This window comes from Neodiprion pinetum, chromosome 6, assembly GCF_021155775.2.
Source record: "Neodiprion pinetum isolate iyNeoPine1 chromosome 6, iyNeoPine1.2, whole genome shotgun sequence".
NCBI lineage: Eukaryota > Metazoa > Arthropoda > Insecta > Hymenoptera > Diprionidae > Neodiprion > Neodiprion pinetum.
Genome location: NC_060237.1, coordinates 10,157,574 through 10,185,508, shown reverse-complemented (window position 1 = coordinate 10,185,508; position 27,935 = coordinate 10,157,574). Strand labels below are relative to the sequence as shown.

General features: G+C 42.6%; 1 protein-coding gene across 1 annotated transcript in view; it reads left to right on the top strand.

The window, feature by feature from the left end:
• The window catches only part of LOC124222188 (zinc finger protein rotund), a 68,835-nt gene that overhangs the window by 22,189 nt on the left and 18,711 nt on the right, over nt 1–27,935 (top strand). Inside the window, exon 5 of the mRNA XM_046632889.2 lies at nt 7,061–7,236. Within this exon, the coding sequence (XP_046488845.1) occupies nt 7,061–7,236 (176 nt within the window). The remainder of the gene's footprint in view (nt 1–7,060; nt 7,237–27,935) is intronic.

The window sequence follows — 27,935 nt, the reverse complement described above, 5'->3', positions numbered from 1 at the left end:
CCTTGGCTGTCCACGTTCCCGAGGTTAAAAAGTATACCACTGCAAATAGGTGTAGAAGATAACTATATAAATATTCCGAATTTAACTCTACCAAAGCTGATTTCATTACCGAGAAGAATATTAAAGCCGGACTTTTGATCCACCTTCCTGCGTTGCGTATCAAAGCTCAAAAAGTCGAGAAATGACTATGGACGAATATATCCCCGATCTCAAAAGGCTGATTAGATAAATTATTTCGCTTATAATCAGAGACCGGCGTATTCAGGATTTAGACACAAAGGTGGAAAATCCATTCCAACATCCCGCGGGGCGAACACGAGTGAGAAGTCGAGCGAAAATGAAAGAGGTAAGAAGAAAAAAGAGGAAGACGTGTTGTATAAAATCCGGTTGAAATATCGCAGAGTAATGTATGCATATTCCATCTCGTTAATTAGCCACGTCATACATATATATACATATATATATATATATATATATATATAATACCTATACCTAATATATATATATACAATACCTATATATAAGTGTGTGTACAACATATAAATATACGGTAACACGAGTAGTTAAATATTGAAAAATAGTCTGCAGCCTGTCGGACGCCAAAGGCCAAGGGAATGCCTCTGAAAGTTCCTCGGCTGCCCGGGACAACTCACCTTTTATCTCGAAGGTTGCGATTCGCGAAGGGAATGACCCGCCTCGCGACGCGACTTACGAAACGGGGAGAAAGAGGGAAGGGAAGGTAAGGGAAGGGGGGGGGCAGGCACAGGGGGGACGTTAAAACGCTCGAATCCGTATCAAAGGACACCGCGTCTCTCCTATGATGATGGCCGGTGCATTAAAGTCATGCACCTGTTATGCCGAGACGTTGCAGGAGTAGCCGAGAAGAAAACCGGCAACACTCCGAAAGAGAAGCAAGAGCAAGAGCCGGCTGCCGGCCAACGCGGCACGAACGAGATTCGTCTGCCAAGTGCACACCACGGAGGGAATGGCTACCGTCTCGGCTACCAGTCACGGGACACAAGGATGGTGCTCCTCTCATACTCTCCTGCTGACCATGCCACGCCATGCCACGCCATGCCATCCCGGTCGAGACGCGGAGAGTCACTCTCTTGGGCTGTAGCAGTATTTCATGTTTTTGCGTCTACTGCAAAGTTTACTGCCAATTAAAACTGTCTGTGGGTCCCCTGATGATGCGAAGGTCCCCTTTGCTCCCGGGACCTCCTCAACCTCTATCGCTACCCCGCGCCGCTCGGCAAATATGGAAATTCAATATTATCGGCACTTTACTGTTTTCTTTGGGTGTCTTTGAAAAAAAAAAAGAAAAAAAAAAAACAATTTTAGTTGTATCCTTTTTTAGATTCAACAATTTTTACTAACATTTTCACCTCGTTTTCTCAACTCTCGCCTTCGTCAGATTCAATCTAAACGGATCGTGCCAGTTCTGTCGTCACGCGAATTTGACCAAAACAGAAAATAAATCTTAGCGTAGTCATAAACTCATTCGAACTAATTATAGTTGTATGAACTACTTTAGCCACACACCGAAATACAAACAAGTTTGGCTTTTTTTTTTTTTTTTCTACATCGAATCAAGATAAAGCTCAATTTCGTTCCGTTTTTCAAACACCACCTTGCATGTTTCGTGATAAAAATGTCCCATTTTTATGTAATAATTGCAAAACCCAGTGGCTCAATCTATCTACTAATTACCCGTAACAATTGACGTGAAATGGCGGGAAAAAACAGACTCGTTTGACTTTTTCACATACGCGTCGACGATTACAAAGAGAATGGAATGGTATTCTTCGTTGTCGATTGTCTAAGATCGTTTGGTTAGTAATACGCTATATCCACCACGATAAATTCGATACCGAAAATCGTTACGTAAAAGGCACTCGACGGGTGTATGACGTGTATCTGTATATATATATATATATACATATATATACGCTGTGTCATGTGTTCCATGATTTTGCCCGATTGCCAAGGTCAGTTGTTGATTTTTGAAAGTATCTGCATGCAGGTATGTAGGACCGGTTTTAGTGGCTGGTTATACGTGTACACACGTTCGAATAGATTAATTTGACGCGTTAACGTGTCTGGTACGTGCGACAACTTATATAACGTACCTACTGTGACCTCCAAATTTAAAATTGCAGCCGGACTGGTATTGACCAAATTATTACATTTTGTTATTAATAAAACGAATCTTCTTCGCTATCTTCGACTAATTTCGAAAAATCTGCGCCCCAAACGTTGTTACCATAATATATGGGTAACACGAGAATAGTTCTATACAATTATGTGTAATTTTATTTTATATACATATACATTAGATATTATAAATTGTGTTTAGCCACGTTTTTCGTTTTTCTTCTTCGCAATCTCGAGGTACACGGCAATCCCGGAATCCAATCAATTCGTCAACACTGACACGAATTCACCTGTTTCACCATTGAAACACACGTACAAATGTTTATTCAATACACGGGCAATGGAAGAATATTTTTTTTTTATCTATTTCTTTTCTCAAGACCTATCGTAAAAAGTCGTCGCGTATACCACGCAAAATCGGGATAGGTCATGGTTTTAAAATTATAACTGTTTACCTCACAGCAAACTTGCATATATATGTGTGATTCTTTTTTGCAAACGACCGCACAAATTTCTGAATCCTGACTAAAGAAAAAACAAGTTTCGGTATAAAACAAATTGCACACTTTCTCACTCGTTATAGTAAACTTGATAGAAAAAAATTCACGTTCCGTCTGTTCTGATATTGGGATAAACAGAAAAAACTCGATTCAATTAAATAATACATAAGGATGTTAATTGATCAGCGATCACTGATTTACAAGTTTTTCTCTCACTGCAACGAGTTTTACAACAAAATACAAATTAAAAAGTACAACAAAACAAAAAGCATCAGCACACTACACACACTCAACTGCTATTATTTTATACAATCTTATTCCGGGTTGACCGAATATATACGTGGATTTAATGATCAGTCCGTGGTCGTTGTTGAGGCAGTTCGGATGAAAGTTTTCGTCTTTCGGTTATCATTTTGTACAAATATCACACCTGTATCAATGGTTTGATTTTTGCACAATTTCATGACTTGACCGAAAATCGCGACTGTTACTTGCCTTTTTTTTCCGCAAAATCGATTTCGTTCGTCGCGAGAGATTAGAATCGTACACAACTAACGGGCAAAAAGACTGGTGTAACTGACCTGGGCAATAAATTTGAAAAAAGTAAACAGACAAAAAACACGCAAACTGTAAGGTCTGAAGTGCGGTGGTTTTTCATTCATCGTCATGCTGCTGGAATTTCAACTTGATTATACAGGTCATTATTTACGATTCAATCGTTTTCTTTTCTAAAACTATACACATGTATCTATGCTCGTTTTATTACGTGGTATAAATATACCGAGTGAAAGTAAATCAGTGATAATTGTTAATTAAGTACGATATCAACTTTTTATTTTGATCATATTTCTTTTTTCTCTGCCAGGTATTCCCTGAATTTTCTTTCAACCAAATCCGTGCCCGAATGCAACGTCAGTTTGTCTCGTATGCAGTTTTCAGCCAACTATTTCCTCGTTACAATTCACGTTACGTCAAATTTTCAAACAGCCGGAACAAATAGAAAATAGAATGAGCATCAACGAGTCGTGACGGTCAACTCGCTCGTGTCAAACCAGAGAGTTTGTCGGCTATAGTTATTATCTCCGTTGTATGGTGTGTACATTGAATATAATATAATACAGCGCTATAAGCGTCAACGCGTGACAGAGTAGAAAAACAATTCCATGTGTACAATGAAAATAATTGTCGAGTTCCCACGCTCATCAGTGCAATGATAATTTACAACTATGTATATGCAATATAATGTATGATGTACCTATATGTATAATATAACAGCGGGCAAATTTACCAAGCCTAACAATATACTCCGCGTAAAATTGACACAAATTTTTTATTCATAACCGCCGCTGCTTTACCAAGATAAATCAATTTATTCGTAACGGACATTTGTAATCTTACTTTCTTCCGATCGTACGACGGTAAAAGAAATTTCTATTTAATTTATTGCTTGTTATTCTCTTCCTCGAGTCATTCGGTCGAAAGATTATACAGATCCAACGTGGAGAAGAGGTATATTTGTAATTAGAATCGAAAAATGAGCGATTAAAAAAAAATCACGCACATTGCCAAATTCGTCGCTGTCTTTTTTGAATTTTTTTTGACTAAACCACGTTTGCTTTGTTCAAGAAAGAAAACAAAAAAAAAAAAAAGAAAAATACATCCGCTGGGCCGTATTTGATCGCCTCGAAAAATTTCTTCCCTTCTGATCCCTTTGTGGTTCACGTTAAAAATTTACGGTTAAAAGAGGTGCGCGTATAATAATGGTTCGCGTTATAAATTGTTGGGAACAAATCGAAAGGTAGAAGGATAAGTAAGGTTAGAAAAATGAATGTCAATAATAAATAGTAATAAACGAACGAAACCAAAACCTTCCAACTTGGTTACGAAGCCGCGGGTGGTGGGCTATGACGTCATGTGTTACTGTGACACCGATCTTCGGAGCATGGCATGCGTTGCCCACGCACCTTACAATCCGTCTATGACCGACTCGGACAGTGGGTTACTGTTTCAAATCGGTTCGAATCAAGTCCGCGGACAGCGATTATCAACGATGAAATGATAATTCTCCGACAACCGACAGCGTCCCGAGTCGCGAATGAGATTCTCAACTAGGTATTCGAGGCTGCATCGCATTACAGGTACGCGACTTTAACAGCGAATTATGCATTCGTTGGCAAACCGCAAAACATTTGCATGATATTAGAGGAGAAAAAAAAGGAAAGAAATAATTAATGAAAAATTCTGAAAACGCGTTTACGCCTTCGGGTATTATATATGTATTTATTATACACTCGAGCGGATTCACAATAACGTTCGCAACGCGTTTCATACTTACTTGCAGAGGCTTACCTGAACACGGCTGCGTATTCCAAAAGAAATAAATAGAAAGTAAAGTACCCACGGATAACACCGCGGCGTAAATATTTGCCAAGACTGTAAAATGTATAAATGTTTGCAAACTTTAAAATTTGTTTGAACAAAAAATGCACGGCTTGCGTGTACTGATTGGGTTTTAAAAAAATTCATTTCTAGTTTGTTTTTTTTTTCCGTTCGTTCGTTCATCCGTACGCTAATATAATAAGTATTGTATAGGTTTTAACGCGTAGTTAAACATGGGTGAGATTGATTTATCGTTTATTGTCAAGTATTATATAGTTGAGAAACACACAATTTACGTAACATGTATGAATTGCAAATTTACAATAATCAGCGGTTTTGTTGGAAAGTGTATTTTTTTTTTTTTTTTCTCCGGCATTCTGCTTTCAAACTCCTGGACCTTTTTCATCCTGCTATATATTTATTTTCGAACTAACGCAAGAAAAATCAGCTTTTCATAATTTACATCACTGGGCAATGAAATATAGCGACGACTTTTTATAAAAAAGATTTGATTGTCATTTGCAAATTTCAAATCTGATCTTTGGTTTCCCTTGAATTGCACAAGGGTGTCATTATTTCCGCAAGTGAATTTACTGTTTTTTTTTTTTCATTTTTTTTCTCCGTCGAACCGTCTTTTGAAAAAAGTGATTTTTGTTTATTTCTACGAGTTATTTCCCGCGTTATCCCTGTTCGCGGTACGGGGAAAAATTCTTTCTCTGATCCTCTTGACGTGAAAACGAAACCGAGGCAAGCACGTTAGGTAAATCTGACGAGAGGTTGTAATTATTAACCGAACGGATGTCCGACCTATATTTGCCTTTCAGCGCGAAGAGAAATATTTTTTATCGTCCATGCACCGTGGATCACCTTTATAGCTTGCAGTCCGTGGTAAAAATGCCTATACGCAAACACGGACACAGACGCACGCACGCTCGAACCCACAGATGGAAACAACTGTTGCAGTACAGTGTCGTTTTAAAAAGTGTGTATAATATCGTTTGAACGCAATGCGGTTATTAACACAAGTGGTAATGAGGAGCGGAACGTAGGGTGTAAGGTTTTCTTAAGAAAAGATCAGCTTACCGCAGCCAGCGTGCATTGAGCATTAAACCTAGAATGTTTAATGACACAGGTTTGTGCAGAGGTTCAAGCGGCCTTGCAACCGTAAAGATCCTTGCCCCTTGCACGCTGCTTGCATATTGCGTCAGTAAAGTGACGGGAGGTCGTCTTTTCACACATATGTACAATAAATCGAGAGAGATCTCTCGCATGCGCGAACGTACGTATGTGTATATCCTTGTGTCCGTGGCTCTGTCTCGGTCTTTAAGGCATTCTAGCGACATAACACGAGACAACACAACTAATTGATCTTTCTAGCGAGCTTGAACCTGATAATTATCATTTACATACGTGATTACGTAGGCACCTGAATCCCATTCGGATCTGCTCTCTCGACGCCTCAAACCTCACTACGGAATAAGTCAGGCGCGATATACCTACATATTGATCGAGATGTATGTTTAACCCGACACCTTGCTCCTTGCAAATAACCTTTGACCCTCCAACCTCCTCCTTCTCCTCCTCCTCCTTCACAATGTCGCCTCGCCCAGAAACGCTGTTTGTTTCTTTACCGCAATTGCCGAGATCATTACTGTTTAATCGAGGCAATGAATAAACAAACTCTCAATTATGCAACTAATACGTACAATTTTATTGCCAATAACTCCAACTACGAGTTGCACACACACACACACACACACACGTGTGTATAAAACGATACACAATGTATCGTTTTAAACGTGAACACGCATTTTTCCACTATTGCTGCAAAAGGATATCATTTTTCTCCGTTTCGTTAATGATCATTCTTCTGCAACACATGTTGCAATGTTAACGTAATTTATTACACCGGTTCAAAAAGTTACAACGCGAATTTATTATTGTTAATATAAATCTGTGCCAAAGTCCATAGCCCGTATTATAACTGCATCGTTGAATAAATATATATTTTTCTTCTGATTTAACAGCAGATGATCAGTATCGAGGAGCGGGCGGAAGCAGCAGCGGAAGTCCGCCTGCGAGTCTGCTGGTTGTGCCGCAGCCTCTGACCGTCAAACCGTCTCATCCGTCTCATTTGAATCCGCACCTCGGAGGTCCGCATTCGCATCCCCCGCGAAAATATCAGTGCAAAATGTGCCCGCAGGTGAGTGTCCGCAAATTTGTTGTTGTCGTAACGGTGAACGGTACACGATAAATTGGTTAAAAAACGGCGCGAAGACGAGGCATAACGCCGCATCGAGCCGATACGTATGCTTATGTACCCAGCCCGGGGTCAGTGGACCCCCTCGGCTCCGACGGAAGCTGCGTCCCTGACGATCTTCGCGCCGCCTGGCCCGTATCGAGCGGGGCCCGGTTATATAAACGAGATGATCGCGGATACGAGGCTCATCCTCGTCGGTAACGTTTTTTACTATTGTAACATTTTATCGCGGTATCGAAATCGACGTACACCGTGTAGAACTCAATCAAGTCACACGCGTCGAGTGATCGGAAACCGCGGCTCGTACAGCGCCGATGGGTCAGATACGCTGTACGCTTTTCCTTTTTCCCTTTTTTTTTTTTTTTTTTTTTTTTTATAGTCATTTCGATTCTTTCGCAAGTGCAGCGAATTCTCGTTTACAACTGTCGCTGTCGTATTTTGTAGACATTTTTTCTCTATTCTTATATTCCATCGTTGATCATTTTCTACTTCGTTTACCCATACGTTGTGAAAGGGTCGTAAAATATCGGTGGGTATTGGTACAGGTATACCTACCTGTAATGCTGACCGTTATAACGTACGCGCGCGCTAAAAGCTAATCAGTTTTTGTTAATTACCTAATTAACCGTCTGTTATAATTAGTTGCCGTGGTGGTGGAGCTACCGGTGCTCCGGCGAATAATACCTTGCTTTGATTTTACACCGTGCGGCGGCATTGTTTACCACACACAAAACCTGCGTCGCTATTCTATAACGTTGGTACCCTGTCGCTTATTCTTCGTTCGTACCTGTAAATGAGCTACGTTTTACACATCTATAAATTACATTCGTGAAACGTATTTAATTTTCCACGCGTTAAGACGCGTACACACGGCAAAACGTTTGCGTACAGTATATGAATAGAGGGATAGAGAAAAGCGGATTATGGATACTTGGATGTTTTTGTCGAGAGAAGAAACGAGTCGACTTGGACGAGTCGGGAAAATACGAAACCTGTCACTTTTCATTCAAGTTCTTACTTTTCTAGCGAGCCTTGATTTTTCACGGAGTAACGAAGACGAATTACCGACGTGAATTTATTGACTATAGTTTTCTTTAACGCGTTGCTGTTTCATCGATCATCAACGATTGACGAAATTGTTACATGATAGGAACACATGGCTAGTCTAGTATTAATGTTCGGAATTTCTCCGACTCTTTAGAAAAAAAAATCTTTCATTAGAATCAGTCTATTTTAATTTTCATAAAACTTTATTCGATTTGGTTACGTTGTTTAATAAATTCAAATTATTCATTTTAAGTTAATATTTCTTTGCCGAATAATTTCTTGTGTAAAATGTTGGAAGGTCTGAAAATCGGAAACAAGCGTACAGCGATTATTAGTTCTCAGGATAATCGAGGTGTTTCGATGATCAATGTTTAATCTTACCGTCGTCGATTTCTTAGAATGAATAAACTAGAATGAATTTCGAAAAGCCTAAAATCTCATCCGGTATATAACAAGTTTTTTATCGTCATTCGAAAAAGGCGAGTATTCCAGAACATATATCAACGAAGGGGTTAAAAGTTGTAGTAAATAATTCCGGTCAATAAAACGACACCTAACTGTACATATTTTTTACTTTCTTCTCTCTTCCAGCATATTTTTTTCTTGTTTTTTTCACTCTCACTTAATCTGAATAAATGGATTGTTTTACAGTACGTTAACCCTTTACGACGATCTCCTCGGTAGATGCGTCTACAAAGGGTAGAAGGGTGAGGTGTTGGGGTTAGTGCCACTGTTGTAAAACACCGACCATTCACGGGACACCAGTCCTTGTGGTGTAATATACCGTGGGCCTTGGCTGCGGGCCCGACTATAAGCAGGTAGCTAAAAGGGTTGAAGCGATTTTAGAAAATTGAGTTGTTGGGCAAATATTTTCCACTTTACGACAGGATTTCAAAGGTTAGGATAGGTCAGGCGAACCGAGCAGTAGCCGTAACCGGCTACACGTATGTACTATGAGCAAATCCCTCAAGTGAGTATGGATCCGAGGTTTCCTTCATCCTTGCGTAACACGTTTATCCCCCGAATTTATACGACCTACCCCTTGAAACAATCGAGCTGTGCGAGCCGCAGGTTTATACCCAATAAGCAATATCTTGTACGTTCGAAGGGCAAAGGACGCGATTTAATCACTTGCCGAACAATTTTCTCTGCCTTCCTTCATTTTTTTATTCGTTTATTCATTTATTTATTATTATTATTATTATTATTATTCTTTTTTTTTAAATCCGCGTGATTGAATATTCACCCGATACATAATCCAGGGGTTATTATAGTCGGTATCAAACGAGAATCAGTTGATTTTGACTGACGTTTATTTCTATCGAGCGATATTCATTACACGTTTCAAGTAAATATTTGATCTTGACTAATCTTGAAGTAATGTTTAGCTAATTCAATTATTTCTCCACCCTCGATCTTCTTCGCGCATGTGTACATGTGTCGTTTCATCGATTATACGAGCTTATATTTATCGCTGTAGAAATAATTCGCCTCGGGAGTTTCAACAGTCTCAAACACTGGATAGAATTCGATTCTCGGATGTTATTCTCTCTCTAAAAATTTTTTACTCGTTTTCTCGTTCTCAAAAATTCAAATATGCAAAGTCAAAATTCTTAGCCGCACTCGCTTACAATTAATATTAACGGACCTATCGAACGTGAGATTTTTCAGTGATTCTGTAAAGCAGAATAAAATAAAAAAAAATAAAAGAAAGAAAAATGAAAGTATCTCTTCACACCGAAATGTGGACGCTTTTAAGCGTGTGTGGACTCTAACAAGGGGTTTATTTCTGTATATTTACCCATACATTATCGAAGGCGCGTTGTACCGACGCCGCGAAGGAGCAGCGTACGCATGTAAGTGTCGAGCGAGGCAAGTTCTCGACGAATATCCGTATACGTGTACACATATACGTACGTGGATCTTGTAGAAATACGAAGGCTTCGGCGAGGCGAGGCAAGGCTATGCCTTCTTTGCCGGAGGGCCGGGATTCAAGTCCGGGGGCTAGTGTACCGTGACGGCACAGCATCCTGTCTCCCCTCTGTACCCTCGTCCCGGGCTGAATCCCCACCGCCGCGCCGCGTTCCCTCACCGTTTTCTTCATCTTCGTCCTCATCTTTCTCAATTGATCTTCTTTATTCGTCCCTCTCGACTCCCGATCGAGGTGTTCTCCCCGTCGCCGCTTCGCATCTCAAAATCGACACCTGTCGGTTATCAAATAATCGTGGAACTTACGCGGAGAGGAATTTTTTATACCACTTTTTTTTTTTTTTTTTTTTTTTTTTACAGCAATTTACTCATTTCCAAAGGAAAAATTTTGTGCGATGAAGTGACGGGCGAATATTCGATAGAATGAAAGCGAATAAAATGAGGAATTTAATTACACAGAAAGTTAAGGACACACATACCGCAGATTGTATGTATACGTATATACGGAGTGAATGTAATTAACCGGATGCTCTATGAACCCGAAGCGGTTATATCTCTGCCTATATCTGTGAAAGGCGATGTAGAAACTCCAGGTTATGTTCCCTCAAACGTCCGCATGTGTGTATGGAGAGGAATGCACACGAGTCTAGCTGTGTAACGTTAAGTAAGAAAAAAAATAAAATAAAATAAAAAACTCAACCCACCTACAAAATACACACCGCTGATGCACCGTCGTAACCCAGATTTGTACAAATACACTTCCTACTTTTCTCTCTGTGACATCTCTCTGCTTTTTTCACTCTATATACAATACATATTATAACTGGTGAATCTTTTATGCGTTTTATCTGTAGATAATTAAAAATCGCGTTGAAAATTTACCACAGATAAATCGGGATAGGAAGAAAAATCACAACTTTTTTCGAAAATGAAATATTCGGATTTGAACGCTGGCACCTCGACGAATTTGCAGATCGAAAAAGCGCACGCGAGTCACCTCAAAATTCTCTACCTCGATTCGTGTAAGAGGGAAATAAGACGGTGAGGAAAAAAAAATTGTGTTCATAAATAAAACTCTAGGCCTTATTTGATGAGCTGGCAAGTTGCGTGAGGCCCGATTATTCTCTGCCAGCCTCTCCTTACTCTCTAGCCGCGCTAGGTACTCGGGTTGGCTGGCCCCTCGTTGGGCCCTCGTCTATTTTGACCGTGGATCGTAATGGGAGATGAAGATGAAAGAAGATACGTAAGCTGAGGACTCGATAGCCGATACTAAACTATCGCGATGGATTCGATCGTTTCTTTTTCTCTGTTCCCGTTGTTTGTTTACTCCTGTTCCTCACCTCCCTCGGTATTCCACGTAACAATTACGAAAAATCATCGAAGCCCGTCATGTCGTCGAGAATACGCATTAAACAGGAACGAATATCCCCCTACCAAGGGTCATTTCGAAAATCTGGAATACTGCTATAGGCTGACAAGTTGTGAGAGAAGGGAACGAGGGGGGGAAAAAGGAAGGAGAAAAAACGCTCGAGATCTTATTCGATGCGCTGGCGAGTTGCGTGAGGCCCCATTGAGGGCCTCCGATGCCGCGGCGGGTATACGAGCCGGGGCCTCATCGGGCCTCATCTGGCCTCATCACGCACGGTAGCGAGAGGCCTGTCATTTTTTTCACCCAATTTTTTTTTCCTCTCTCTCTCTCTTTCTCTTTCTCTTTCTCTCTCTTTCTTTCTCTTTTTTTTTAGCCCTTTTGTGGGCAGCATCCCCTCTCGGACAAGCCCCGGGCCCGTACTCTATTCTAAAAACATCGGCTCAGATCTAATTCTAATCGAATGCAGCTCGTCTCACTTTGATCCTAGGTTGGGTTGTGTACTTGTCGTGTATCTACGCGTATAACACATGTTTGATTCGTCTCACTTTTCAATAGTAACGCTATCTCACTTCGATTCTTTTCTTTTTGATCCCGATCTGTCTTCTTCTTTTTTATTATGAACTAATCTGTGTTAGTAGTTTGACGCTTCCTCTTTTTCTTCTTCTTCTGCGTCTTTTTTAAGGCACAGAATTTTATCGTGCAAAAATAATATTATACATTGTGATGTGTAAAAATAAATGTCCGGGAAATATCAATTTTAGATCAAGGGGATCGGAAGACTTTGCAAAAAAAAATCGTCAGGATAGTTATTCGAAACTCACGCTTTTTGAAATTCAATTCAGTTTATCGGTAGTCATCAGCAATTAATTATACTTGAACAATACTCAACTAGTCTATACATTGTGCAGAATAATGCCTCGGTTTTCGTATGAGTTCAGAGTACATTGTTAATCCGAGTTGAATTGTCAGGACTTGTGAATTTCTTAGACAATAAAATTCCATCCTTGCCTGAGACCACCAGAGATTCTTTGGGAAAAACTTTCGATTGAGGTTATAAACAGTTTTAAAGTATCGCTGAAAATCGTATTTTCATTGAATTAGTCAACAAAACTGTTTACGCAACTTTTTTCTGCTATACTATACACATAACTATAATCAATTATTGATTATAAATCTGAAACAGAACGAATTTCAAGGATCTTAAGGTTTACCTATACCACTGATTTTTGATAACGATGAAAAAACGAATTTCATCGTAAATAATCTCTATTTTCTTCCACTTTTCGAAAATGTGTACCATGAGATAAATTTTCCTTTCGAAATAGGATTACCGAGTGAACTGAATACAGAAGCTCGTATTCTCTGGTGTTAAAAACGACAACAAGGCGAAGATATCCTTATACCCGAATAGATGAACGGTCGCCGATCACTGCAAAAGCATCGTGTAGGTATAAGGGCATACCATAGATTCGATCTAATCGAGGACAAGTTCACACCGCTCCTCGGAAAGTTATCGAGATTTTCGATCGTGTACACAACGTGGTATTGAAAAGCTAGCCCCATCGCTCTCTCTCTCTCTCTCTCTCTCCCCCTCTCTCTCCCTCTCTCTATCTGCCTATCTCTACGCGTGGTGTACGTGTACGCGTGTACGTACAATGTGTATATATATCTTTTTGAGGCATTCAGGGTTACATAATTCCGCGTATTGTGTAGTCGCAGGATGGTGTACGTACAGGATCTCGTGTGTGTCCACACCTATGACGTTATGTGGCATATAGGACTTAGAAATTTAGTATATAGGGAGTAAATAGGGTATCATGTTCAGTCTAAGGCTTAAAGACTATTGTCTGGCGTGGGAGGCTAGCTGCTGCTGCTGCTTGCTGCTGCTGTTGCACTGCTCGGGCACCCGGGCACCTGATCCAAAAGCTATTCACTTCGCATCTCGTTTCTCCTCGTAGCCGACGTTGTCGTCACGTGAGTCGCGTGGATGTGCCTTATAGGTATACGTATATGTACAGCGCAGGACACTCGATGCGTACTCACGTAACCCCGAACACCGTACATTTCTCGTCTTGTGTATACCGCACGCAATCCACACATGTCGAACGGACATCAGAGATGTGCGAAAAAATAACGAAGGCTGAATCGGTGCCGGTCGACGCGAAACGCCGCGGGATAAAACGTTGCGAGCTACGGAAGTGGGGCGCTGATCGTGATGCGATCAATCTGAAATTCCGGTGATACGGGGGAAAAAAAAAAAAGAAATAAAAACCAACAAAAATTAAACCGAGGAATCAATTGATGAATAAAATACGAAAGAAAAAGGTGAGAGAATCGTGAATTGTCATCTAAAAATAAGAATTACGTGCGATTCGTTTCCTCACACTGTCAAACCTCTAGAAGCAAACTTACGGGTGCATTTTTCCTTACGTCTGCCCGTTACATTTATTTCCTCTCTATAATCTTTCTTTTTTTTTTTTTTTTTTTCGCCCCTTTTTTCCTCGTCCCTTTTTTCATTTGTCTTTACGCAGAGAGACTCGGAGTCGCGTGGCATTTTTTGGGGTTAAAAACCTGAATAGGTTAAAATAGAAAAGGAAGTATAGCGTCGTCGAATCCCGTTTGCAGGTAAAGTTGTATAATGGTACGAATGTTGGGCTTCGAGGGGGGAATTCGGTAAACGAAAACTAAAAGTGGACGGATCGGGTCGTAAACTCGCGTGGCGGCGGGCCTCATCACGAAATGTTCCCTTTTGCCGGGTCCTCGGGCCCAGTGATGCTGGTTTTATCTCCTTCTTTATTGGCGGGACTAACGAAAATGGGCCTCGCTGCCGTGTCTGTGTACGATCGCACAGGCTTGTGATCCGGTAGCCGATTCTCTCGGGAATTGAAGTGTAATAAAATTAATTATCGTCATGCTTTATCACTTCTATAATATACCCACATGCGTAGTGAACATACAAGATATATGTGGAGTTTATTGCAGCGGCTTGCTCGTAATCACCGTTGTGACTGTGTACGTTCCACGTTCGCGATCTGTATGGCGCGATGAGAGGAAATTTTTGTATCACATTTCCAAAATTATCGACAAGGAACAATTCTATTGGCCGTACTGATAAAATGGAGAGAAAAGTTGTCATGTATGTATGCGTAGTGAAAAAAAAAAACTATTTACTGTAATTACGAACAGAGATCTTTCTTTCGAAAGAGTTTTTATTTCTCTCTTTCTCTCTCTCTCTCTCTATAATCGAGACCCGCCAACCTGCATTTGTCAAAATCTTACCACTGCATATAAATAGAGGCAAGGCGTGTTATATAGTCAAACCAGAATTGACTCGGAGTTGATCATTATGTAATCAAATTTATTTCGAGGGTGGGTTTTCCCACACTCGATGCCCCAGGAGCGAGAGAGAGAGAGAGAGAAAGACCCGAAAAGTCTACCACGCAGCAGCCTATATTTGATAAGCCGATGGATTTTTTTGTGAAACAAAATCTGACCAGATGGCTGGGCTCAGGTAAAAAATACCTTTACGAGAACCCCAAGCCTTAATTCGTGCGTGTGGGTGGGGTGGAAAGGATCGAGGATCGAGACGGGCAGAGCACGGCGGGGGGAAAGGTGGCGGTTCATCATTAGCCCACTAAATCAATCTCTGGGGCTGGAAGAATGAGAGGAAGAAATAAAATAAAATAAAATGGACGAAAAATTTTATAGGAAGTTTAGAAGTAAACGCCCGGGGGGGGTTTTTTCGAGAGGAAGTTACCATGCACTTAATGTATATACCTGCATACGTACCGCGTAGTATACACGGCGTATACACGATACACACGCAGGCACAACTTTGCGCGTGTTTGGTACAATTAATTATCAACAGCCACACGGCCGTGTATAATTATAATTCTTTCGGGTACGACCTTTTTTTTCTTCTTCATTTCTCTTCTCTTCTCTTCTTTTCATCCTCCTCGCTCTTTCCTTCCCTTATTTTTTTTTCCCACGACTTGTCCTACATCTATACTCATCATTGTTCTTCCTTGAATGGTTGTACGCCTAATTCTTTGATTCATTCGGAATCACGATCACTGCTACCGTATAATATCTATATATAGTTTAACCCTTACGCTGCACATCGGGGTCAAAATGACCCCGAGGCAGTTTCGCCGTGAATTCCGTATGAAAAATATTGAAAATTACCTGATTTGATCCAAGATAAATAATGAAACGTCGTAAAAATCGTAAATTCATTCTTTTTCCCAAAATTCAAATTCACTTACTCAAATAAATACCTTTTTGTATAGCGCAGTATGTACATATTTTTTTTCTTAAATATCTGTGTCTCGAGAGTTACTCATTCAATTTTCAGCTCAAAATATTGAAAATACAGTGAGTTATGATTTTTTGAGTAGAATGATCCATTTTCCGGTATTTTGTTGATTTGTGATTTTTTTTTTCATATTCAATCTTTCGTTCTGTTGAAGATAACTGATTTTTCTTGAAATATTATACTTAAAGAGTATTCCAGAATTTTTTCGAGTTATTCAAATTGACTTCTCCCTTTCCACGAAATGATTTTTGACGTCGGATCTTCAACGACTGCAGAGGTGCAGTGTAAGGGTTAAGAGAGATCATACCTGCGCAATCAAGTTTGAAATAAAAGGAATCTTACAATTAGAGTTTTGAAGAGGCGGAGGAAAGACTGAAAAGAAATTATTCTTACAAATTAAAAAATAAAAATATAATAAAAAGGCTCGGTGAGTATCCAAGTATTCGTTTCGCGTTGATTTTCCCTGTGTTACCGGTCAGTTTGGTGGTTCCGAGTTGATTTGAAAACAAAAGGTGGAAAATCATAATAATAAAATGGTAATAAGAGAAAGAGATAAAGAAAAAAAAAACACGAAACGTCGGTTGAAAAACCTGCAATCAAGAGACAATGGGCCCTCCGGGTTGTTCTACATGTAGGAAGACATCGCATAGGGTCCAGACGCAGGGACAGGTGGCAGACTGGGCCTTATAGACGGCGGGGGGATTCGAGGGGCCGGCGGAGAGCAGGACGGGAGATACAGGGGGCATGGGAACCTGACTTGAAGGGGCAGCATCCCTAGGAAGTGAAGCGAGCTCCCCTCGACGATGCAGCGAGGCGGCCCCGACTGCACTGCGCTGCAGGACGGGGAGAAAATGAGAAATAGAAGAGGACGGAGAGCCGACCGGGAAGGAGGAGAGGGAGATTCGGTTCACGAGAAAGACTCGGAGCTGCAACAGCTCCGCAGGCGATCCGAGATTCCGCCTTTTTTCACCCAAAAATCCGCGCGGTCATCAGGGCATGTGATACGGGTGCAAACAGTACGCGAAATCCACCCCTCGACGGCGCGACTCGAGAAACCGTTGGCCGAAATCATTCGGAGACTTGTAATTTCGACGCCTCGATCACCCTCCTTTTTCTTTTCCGTCCGGTGCGCCGAGTCCGAAGACTGCCCGAAGGCCAGGATCAACCGCCCTGCGTGCCCGGAAGGCGGATGGAAGGGCGATTTTCAAATTCTCCACATTTCCGGACGAATTAAGTAATTAGTACGACGATTTTTTGACCGATTGGTCACGAAACATATATATATATATGTATATATACCCCTGCTACGCTGTAACATTCTGACAAATGACCCACGTTCTCTTTTTCTCCTCCCTTCCAGTTTCTCTTTTCAACTTCATCAGTTTTCCGGCGACAAAGATTCTTCCTCAATTTTCCGCCCGGCTTCTTTTTCCCTGATAATCGATATCGGACCAAGTTTTGAATTCGGACGATGCGCCGTTCGTGGTAACCGTATCATTTCTTAACACCTGATTACAAAATTCCGTATTCGTCAATTTGACTGTTGATCTCTTCAATAACTCGATTCGTAACTATAATCCGAGTTTCGGTAAGCCTTGGACACAAGTTTTTTTTACCCGGTATACCTTGTTAGTCGAAAATCGGTCTTTACGTAGATCAAAGCATCTTGACGTACCATTTGTAGCATTAACCTCAAATTACAAGTAATTAATGTGACCACTTAACTGGTAGCAAAGCGACCAAAACCGTATAAACTCTTATAAAAATTTGTGACATCTTACTTCTACGTGACGGTCATCAATTCGCGCGGTGATGAATGAACGCCCGAGCCCCGAAGAGTTTTGAAAAAGTTGGAACGACCAGCTCTTCCCCATTTACAGTCGGAGTTGACTCACGCCCGGTTGGCGGAAAAGGATGAATTGAGCGATCCCGAATCCACTTTTGAATACGCTGCGCATCCGTTGCCGCGTAAGTTTTACGGTCTTAAATGGCTCCTGCACGGACGGCTAAGTATTCGATCTTGCAAACAAACAGAGGGAACAGGGTAGAAAATAGAGGGAGGAAAAAGGCACGACGATGAAGGATAATACGGGAGAGAAAAGGAAAGGAGAAGAAGAAGAAAATGAAAAAAAACACGATTTTCGGCACTTTTGATCTCGGTGTGTTTCTGAGGATGGGCCGAAGAGATAGACGAACTTCCAGAGAGCGGACGGACGTTCCCAAGTGGCTCGAACAAGTGCCTCCCGGTCACTTTTGGGCCACGCCGAGATGCCGGAACACGGCGTATATGCATATACACGCCGTCTTTCCCCGAGACTTGGAAACGGTCATACCGAGACCAACCGGGGGCGATTTAGTGTGGGTGGCGGAAAGCCCTGCTGTTTGGACAGGTCGGATTTGTCTGTCATGGATATTCGGCAAACAATGAAATTCCACGTCGAGCCCCCCTCGAACAGTGGCTGGTTCGGTATAACTTTGCGTCTCGCAGAATCGAGTGACACGTATAAAATTGTGCCCTTTATTCTTGCCACTTTGCATTCGCGGTTCCTCGAATTTTATTCCCAATTTTTTTCTTTTCCCTTCCTTTCTGCCTCTTTTCCCTAATTTCACCACACCAGAAGCTCAGCCTCAAAGTTTACCACGAAATCTACGAAATTTCGGTTCGCGTGAAAAATATCCTCTCGAGACCGCTCGGTTTGTTGTTCTTCGATTCCGCGGGATGAAGTTGAAAGTTGGGGCGAGAGCTTGTATCGCGGAACTGGGACAGGGGTGAATTTTTACGGGTGTGTGAGAGAGCTGCTAGCGTGGCAGAGCCGAGACGGCAAAGGCAAACGATCAACGGAATGGCTGTATAAGCTGCCAGCAGCAACAATCGCAAATCGTCGCTCTGCCTCTCAGCGATTATACAAAATTTCTTACCTAAGCGTACGGGATTCGATGCTGTCACTCAGAAGGCTTCTCCCGTGGCATTATTGGCTTGACAGAGAAATCGAGAAATCGGTTTTCGAGCATTGTAAACACCCGCAAACATCTGTAATCCGTTTAAGTGTGCAAATTTTCTCATATTTTGAGGCCGCATCAACGAACGCCGGCACATAACCGTTGAAAATTTTTCACCCGGGTTTTTCCTTTCATAGAAAAATATGAGGAAGCGTGCCCCGGAACGTTTTTCTCCTCTTTCTCGCTTTTTCGATCCTTCTTCATTTCTTCGGTACCCGAAAATCCATTGTGTACCGGACAGGGCAACGCGCGTTTTGTGTATCCAAACGCACACGGTCAGCATCACGGTTAGGCAAATTTTTGAATAAGTTTTTTTTCTCCTCTTGATCGTACCTCATATATGGCAGAAAAAAATTAAGGGTCCAGGCCGGACGCTGGGCAGGGCTGCCTGGCGGGGAAACAGAGCCCACATTCATTTTGGTATAAAATTCTTGGCGTGCTAAAAAAAAATGGCGAAAAAACAAACAAAGCTCGCCACGCTGCCATGTGGCGCGTGGTACACGCGTTGCCGGGAGGAGCATTTTTTTCTACCATTCTCTCTCTCTCTCTCTCTCTCTCTCTCTCTCTCTCTCTCTCTCTCTCTCTCCTCTATGCGTTTTTTTTTCTTTTTTCTAGTTTTTTCATCGCTATTCCTTTTTCGGGTGAAAATGCACGAAACGCGCCCAAACGAGGAGAAAGAAGAAAAAAACTCCCCTAATCGTAAGCGTATGCAGTACCATGGGTGCCAACTATAACGGGAAACGTTTTTTCCTACTTCCCCTCCCCCCCCCCCCCCCCCGTCTCGTTCCCCCTGAAATTTCCAAAAATCCGGCACATAAATCGCAACGTATAAAAACCGGCAAGGCGTTCCCTCGCTCGTGGCCACCTCGTGTATCAATGTTTAAAAAAAATCGGTTACACGGCACACCCGTGCGGTGGTTCGTTCGCTCGTTTGGGTTCGCAGGTTTTCCGTAATTTGAAAACTATTGTCAAAAAACGTTGAGAGCGCGTGCTTACGCGTGGCTTACACGGTACACAAAAGAAAAAGTCTGGTTAAAACCATTTGGGGTAAATTCAAGACGATGAAGATAAGGAAAAAAGTCCAACGAGTCAATGGGTCTCGTGTGCGAGGCTCGTGCAGCGTAATGCCACGATTTAACGAGACAAAAAACTTCTGGTTTTTTTCTTTTCCTCCAAGGTAGATCGTTGTGCCCCTATTCAGTTTTTGCTAACGTAATTGCAAAAGGGATGTAGGTAATTAACTCGAAAGAATTCGAAAATACTTGGCGTATAATTATTGTTTATATAGCCTGGAATATCGATGACTTACAGGGTACGTGTAATACGATAAGCGATTAGTTTTTTCTTCTAATCTATTGTAAGCGGGTTGACTTTACACCTCAAACAATGCGTTTACAATAGCGATATGATGTTCTATTCAAACGCGTCGATCGCACACGATAGGCTCTCACACGACGTACATAAAAGAAATATCGAAATCGAAATCCCTTCAGAGAAGTGAGTGAAATGAAATAAAAAAAAAAAAAAAAAAAACACACACACACAGATTTGAACAATAGAAAACTAGAAAAAAACGTGCCGGCAAACCGATCGCGTGCTGTTGAAAAAGGAATAATCGGGTGTTACTGCGGAAAGGTTCAGTGTATACGTGTAGAGATCAGTGCGAGAAAGATCGGCGTCAACCCCTTTTTGAGGGGAGGGGGGGGGGGGGGGGGGGTTATACGACCAATAAGTCCCTTTTTTGCCGATCTACTTCTTTGAGGATGAAAATCCTTTGATATTCCCCGATCTGTAACACCTTCCCTCAGGAACGGCGGCGGCGGCGGCGGCGGCTGCTGTGCGGTGTAAGCCGAACGTCGAACGGGGCACACGCCCTTTTCTAAAGGGGTTACACCACGAGCCCGTCATTGTGCACGAACCAATTTGGGTATTGAACTGCAATTGAAAGGGTATAGCTCGGGTATAGATTCTTCGATAGCATTGTACCCCGCGCATTGAGCTATCAAAATATTAAGGGGTCCGCCCTTCGCAGGTACATTGATTCCCCGGTTAGACTCCTCTTTATTGTGGTTTCTGTCTTCTGTCCTCCTGTCAATGGGTTAACACCCTAGTTAGCTTGTTTCATTGATTGCCACCTATACCTCTTGTGCCTCATACCTCGTACCTTGTATGCACAAAGCGGGATCGGCTTACGTTTCTAGAGAGTGACGAGTAATGAATGATATTATAATCTAAATGATAATTTTCGTACTCAACGAGCGTTGGTTGGCTGAAAACTGATACTTTCTGTTCATTTAAATAGGAGACAATCGTACACTGAGTCGCTAAAACGTTATTTCACTCGTAAGCTATGAAAATATATCTTTAAGAAATGGAAAATATTAAAATTTTTCACAAAAACTTGCATATCGATACTTGAAATCAAACCGCTTCGAAAACGTCGAAAATCTGGTAAAGTCGTTCGACTTCACTTTGCTTTAGTTTCACTCGCGTTTTTTTGCATCCGAGGAACAAATCGAATGGATCTACCAGTTCTTAAACAATTTTACAAGCGATTCGAAACAAAGTCTTGATATTTCTGCCATTGTTTGGCGATCGAGTAAATTTTTATTTTTTTTTAACAAAACATATATTTCTGTAGCTTACGAATATAATAACTTGTTAAATACTCGACGTGCGACTGTCTCGCAATGAAATTATTGAAAACAATCGGTTTTCAGTCAACCAATTCCCTAAGACGAAAAAATTCAAATTATCGCTTTGACCACCTGCTCGTGACGGCATTTTCTACCATATATTACGCAGTGGCGCAAATCCATCCCAAGCCCCCCTCCTTTGGTGATCTTAAACCAAGCCATGCTTAGATTTGCAAGCGGCATTTTTCTATTTTCCTTAAAAATATCCCACACTCCTTCCCGCTTCTCTCGATTCCCATCCAAGCTCACATCTACAATACCTTTAGCAGGTTTTTCTCATTTCTGGCTATTTTGCGTAAGGCAACGGCTAAGACCATATGCGTGACCTATGACCGGCTCGAACTCCAAGTCTCCCCCTCGGACCGAACACCTTCACCAGGGTCAGTGGAGGTCATGGGAACCCATGGGGGTCCAGACGCCGAACTTGGCCACTCGGGACGACGTAGTGGCTCGCAATGCCGTGACGTCACACGGCACCAGGTGACTCCGCATACCTAAGCCCGAGCCTGTACCTACTGTTTTTTTCTTAAACGTCGCTAACGATTAATCCGCGTTAGTTTTTCGTTGCAGTTGCGCTCGCACGTGACTCTCGGCGTTTGATGAAAGGGGGAAAAAAACACCGGCAACTCGTCCAAGATAGGAAAATTGGCGTGAATTGGTGATTTCGACCAAGTGATACGCGAGTCACTGGATGTAGTTGCAGCCGGCAGCAGTTGCGCGTCTTCCGGAGTTAGCCGTGCCATATTTTCTCGAAACTGCAGGAAGCTTATCCAAATGATATTATTTATGGTACCGTGAAGCGTGAAGGAATACCTCAGAAAAAAAAATTGCTGCCTCTACCAAACGAGTCGAGACCGACGAGGACGACTTGACCTGCAGTATTGCCCCAGAAAAAAAATGGTTTTCGGTACTCGGAGGTTACCTTGCCAAGTGCACTCTTCCGAGATTTGGCGACGGAGAGAGATAGATGGGTTTACAGGGAAACAAAAAAAGGAATGAAAAAATCGGCCGACAAATCCCTAAAGCCGAAAGGGTTGGGAAAGGGAAATAAACAAATGAATATATTGAAGCAGTATGGCGTTTGCGAAAGGTTGCGTTTTTATTGCTGAATCTTCGCCGTGCAATATGCATGCAAGGGTTAAGCTCATTTTCTTCTTTTTTTTCTTTATCCTTTACCTCGAGTCGTGCGAGCCAGAAACACCGAGATTAAGCGTGGTAGCCACGGCTTAATGGGGTAATACGCCGGTAAGCCGGAGGTAAGGCTTTTAAGAATGTTTCCGAAATAATAAACTTTTATTGTTCGAGGGTCATTCTTCGGCTCGCTTACCTAACGTAACTGCATTGTCAAAGCCAAAACTGCACCCGTGGATAAATCAAGGATGGTAATTTTTTTCCCTTCTCCTCGCCGTTTTCTTTCTCTTTGTCTCTATATCTCATTTTCTCTTCCCGTAGCTTAAAACTTCAAGTTTCAATAAAATTACAACTCTTGACGCAAGAAAATTTGCAGAACGCGCTGCAAGTAGCAGTTTTTGCCTGGTTATACACAGACGCCAATTAAACCCGCAACGGCTTCACCAAGTCATCATATAAAAATATTCAATAAATTTCTCGTCTAAAGGTTTCTTCATCTTTTTCTTTTTTTTTTTTTTCCATCACCGATGCCCTTTCGCGCTCGTCTCGAACGAGATAGAAAAGCGCAAAGTGATGCAAAACTGTTCAAAATACCCGACGTTGTACAGAGTGTGCAAAATTTTAATCACGGGATATTTTTAACACCCGTCGATTAATCACGCGGTGTACAATACAGAATCATTTATTAAACCCGTACTTAGACTTGTCAAAAGAAGACTTGTAGGAAAGCGACGAGGAAGAAAAGCGAAACTCTCTCACGGCTCGGGGTGTCTCAGGGGTGGAAAAAAAAAATGGAAAATTAAATCTAAACGCGGGGAAATGGAAAGGCTAAAAAAAAGAGGATGAAACGAATGCAGGTTTGGCAAATCGTCAAGTGTCGAGGCATCGAATGCCGCGTCATTTATCTAGCACGGATGTACGGATAAGTAGGCAAAATATTTGCATATCGGGTTGCGCAAAGACGTCTTCCGGGTCATTTTTTGGGTCTTTGATCGATCATTGCCCGATCTCCTTAGGCTCGGCCCCGCATTTCTGGGTCATTGTCATTCAAACGAGTTCCTGCACTCCGGTGTCGGCGCTGCAGCAACAGCAGCAGCCGTGAACGGTTGAAATTAGGGCGCTACGTACGGAGGGGGACAGAATTAAACAAAAAACGATCTAGCAAGGGATGCTGTGACCTGGACCATATGCATATTAGGTACACAGATGCCTGCAAGGGGCTCACAGAGGGCAGGGTAACGTCCAAAAAGCCGGTTTTTTTTTCTTACGCCAAGTATAACAAAACATAAAATATAAGGAGGGAAATAGAAAAGGACCAGAAGATTATTTGTGTAAAAAAGACAAAAATTGCGGTGATGACCACCATTGTCCACTTCGATCTTCGCCGAGAGGAGAGAAAATTTGATCGAGCCTTACAGCTTAACGTCCGAGGGTCAGTAAATAAAGGTTTACCCGTATAATCGGCACACGTCCGTCTTGAAAATATCCGTTGCAGCAATTTTTTTTTTTTTTTTTTTGTCCTTCGCATCACCGCGTTAAGCAAAGAAAAAAAAAAAAAAACTCCTCTCACCCATGGTGTGCGATATTCTATTCCAACTTTCAAAATGTGCCTACGGAAAATGAAAAACGTTCCAATTGGGAGGGGAACGAGAAACTGTTTGAAAAATCCGAGTGATAAATACAGTTCCTTGCGTATATCTTCCAATAATCTGTTGCACCGAAGGTGAGTAGTTGCGGTGCTACTGGGTGTCTTGGTTTGAAAAGAGGCGATCTCGGCACGGTCTAACGCGCGTCCCTAATTCGTCCGGGGGCCCGTGGTGGCCCCCCGAAAGATAGAAAAAAAGAGGCCCCGATGAATCGGAGTGGGTGTGCGTGAGCCAGACTCGGTTACTCGCCCACGGTCTGAGGGGGTGTCAAGCCGTGACCGTAGCCGAGTTCATGCGAGACCAAAAATTTAACTTTCAGACTATCCTAGACGCGGCTGAGGCCCCTCGACCCAGTTGCGCGGTTTCGTCGCGCGTACGTGTATCTCCTGAATTTCGTGTCTCTATTTCTCTCCTTCTCTCCTTCTCTCCTGGTAAGAAAATAAAAATATCTCCGGGTGTTTTTGTCGGAGGAAATGGGTTCCTGGGGTTTTTTATTCTTCGTTTCTATTTTTTTCTGTTTTCCTCTTTTTCTTTCTCGTTCCGTCCTTTTTTCGCTTCGAAATCACGTTTCAATTAAACATTCTTGTCTCGCTCGCTCGCGACTCATCGACGTGGTTTCGTCTCTGGTTCAATTTACTGACCGTGTAACATTGTACACAATGTCATACGTATATGTGTCGAGGAGTCGAGTAGCGTGGCTTGGCTGTGTTTTGGTTACGGATTTCTCCAAATTCTTCTTCTAGCCCTGATTATACGGCTAGGACGGGACGCATTTGCGTATGATGTCTGAGTCCAAACAAACGATCCTAGAATCCATCAATCCGAGACGATACGAAATTCGTGTTTACTAAATCTGTCCTTCAACGATAACTAAGTAGACGGTGGGCAGGTTCGACGTATTTGTTTTCTCAATCTCACCACTAGCCTCGTGTTTCTATCAATTGATGCCTGCGTCTGTTAAACGCACAATACACAGTCTCCCAATACGCGTATAAACGGTAACGACGGTTGTCTCGACCGTTATAAACTCGTGAAGAATTTTCCCATACGGCAATTATAATATACATACCCGTCACCGAAGCCGGGACGGATGAAAATAGCCCCGATATAATTCGTCGATCGTTTTCGTTTAGACTTTATAAATAATCTCGCCATCCTGTAATGTGTAAACTATGCATCGCGCGGCGACGGCATATTGGGCATCGAGTGTCCGAATTTTGAAAATACGGTTTCCGGAAATGACGATCGACGAAGAAAAATTGATGATTTTGGTGCCGGTGACCATATGCCGATTTCTATCTATAATGCACGCTCCGCAGGAAAGCCTGCTGTTTGCAAACTGCGTGTCTAATTTTCACACCAACGAACGCCAAAGTCCATTCAGCCATTCTCCGCCACGTGGTTCGGTCTCCGTAATCCGTCGCGAAGATCTCGAGAGGCGAAAGTGTTCAGAGATCCATGAAAATGGAATGAAGTAAGAAAATCGGTAATCGAGTATATTCAAAGAGGGCGAAAATGATGCTTCGTCGAGCGAATTTACCCAAAACTTTATCTCTTGCGGCAATCTTTTCGCGCTGTATTCCGGCTTTGCCGAAAGAAAAAAAAAATGGTAAGAGCCATCCTATCTAAAGAGTGGTAAAAAAATAAGAAGACAAAAAAACGGTGTCGGTATGTAAGCATGGCACGGAACAACAGTAAACGGCGAGGATGAACAAGAAAGTGTATCGTCGTGGCTGATCAACCCGATTCCTAGGATACGAAGCTAGCATAAAAGCTCGTGTACGTGGGTCACGCGCGATCTGCGTGAAAATCGGCGTGCAGAGAAGGAAAAAAACGGACAGATCGTCAGATCGCGGTGACCCAATTCGGCGCTGAGCAATCTTTGTTCCGAGGTATCGCGCCGTGTGCTATCGGTAGCCCGGCTGTTTTTAGAGCAGAAATCGGCAAGAAATCGGCAAGAAATCGGTTTTAGGTATAATAAGATACGCGCAAACAGCCACCTTGGCACCTTTATTATCATTGCAACCGGCCAAGCGTGACCTGCCCGCCACGCCGATCGGGCCCTGAGCACCGGCACACCGTCGCAAAATTCACTCGAGCGTGATTACCCACCAATGGTGGGAAGCAGATCGGCACTTATGCCTCCGCTGCCCACGCCGCGCCGCGCTGCCGGTGCACGCATACGTACATTCGCCTTTGGCTAGGCTGCATGTCCGCACACAAACGCCGATCGGTAGAGGCGACCATTTTCTTGGTCAACTCTCGGTGTCCCTGCAGCGACCGATCTCGAATCGGCGGTAGAAAGCGTTTTGCGTAATTTAGTAAAACTGCTCCACTTTTTCCACCGTTCGCGTGCGCATACCCATATCCACGCCGCTGCGAGTGAGGCGAGACGAAACACGGGAAACGGAAAACCGAAAATTCGTTACCGATCTCACGCGCATTCCGTCGGATCGGCCGGGAATCGCCGCAGCCTACCAGAAAATCGAAACAGGATGTCTCGGGGTGGATCCTCTTGACTCCTGAGTTTCACCCACCGGGAAACTGCATCGTCATACAGCCGAGGGCCCGATATCCTCCTGCAGGGCCTCCCGGGTGCAGGGTCCCGCGCGAACGTCCTTCAGCGATAGATGAAAATCGTTTTCAACACCCTCGGCAACCGGGAATAAGCGCGGTGACGCATCGTTTCCTTACAAAAATCGCGGCGCCCTTTACCGATCTCCGGACGATGCCGATGCCGCTGCTGCACCTACCCCTGCATACATATTCTTCGCACGAAACACTCTCCCTTTCCTCGCTTCAGCCGGTTCATGCGCAATCTATCATTTCTATAACACGGCGAATATAATGCGCAAGTGAAAGAAAAAAAATTTGTCAAAAATGCCCACATCGTTGCTTGTACCGGCGGCGTAACGTCTCCATAAAAATATGTCTCGTATCCCGGTCCTTTCAAATTTGGACACGCTATTTCTAGTTCTTTTTTCTTCATTTTCTTTCCCGACCTAGCGCCGATTTTTGCGGTCTACGACGTGTTTGCACACATACACACTTGCGAATACACACTCGTACCGAATAGTCAAGGTACCCGTACACGTTGCGTTATTGTACAAACCGCGGGCCCAAAAGCCGTGCGCGTCGACCGTGTGCCGTTTTTTGCGCAGCCGCGCCCGCGCGCCTAAGTTTTTGCCGGTGGCGCACGCTTTTTAGGGGTTTTATAAAAGTGAGATAGAGAGAGAGAGAGAGAGAGAGAGAGAGAGAGAGAGACAAGAAAAAAAAACATAAAGAAACAGCACAAAAAGTATAAGAGAAAAAAAGATTCGCTGGAAAAGTTTACAGGCGCCAGGGAGAAAAAGTCAAACGTGGAAAAATAAGGTGCTGGGGGATGAAGGAATTTTCTTGTACGAACGTAATATGTTCTTTATTGTGCGGTTAACTAACTTTGTCGGTTTTTTTCCTTTTTTTTTCCTCTATCAGTTCATGCTTCTTTACTTTTTGCGACAGGTAGTATT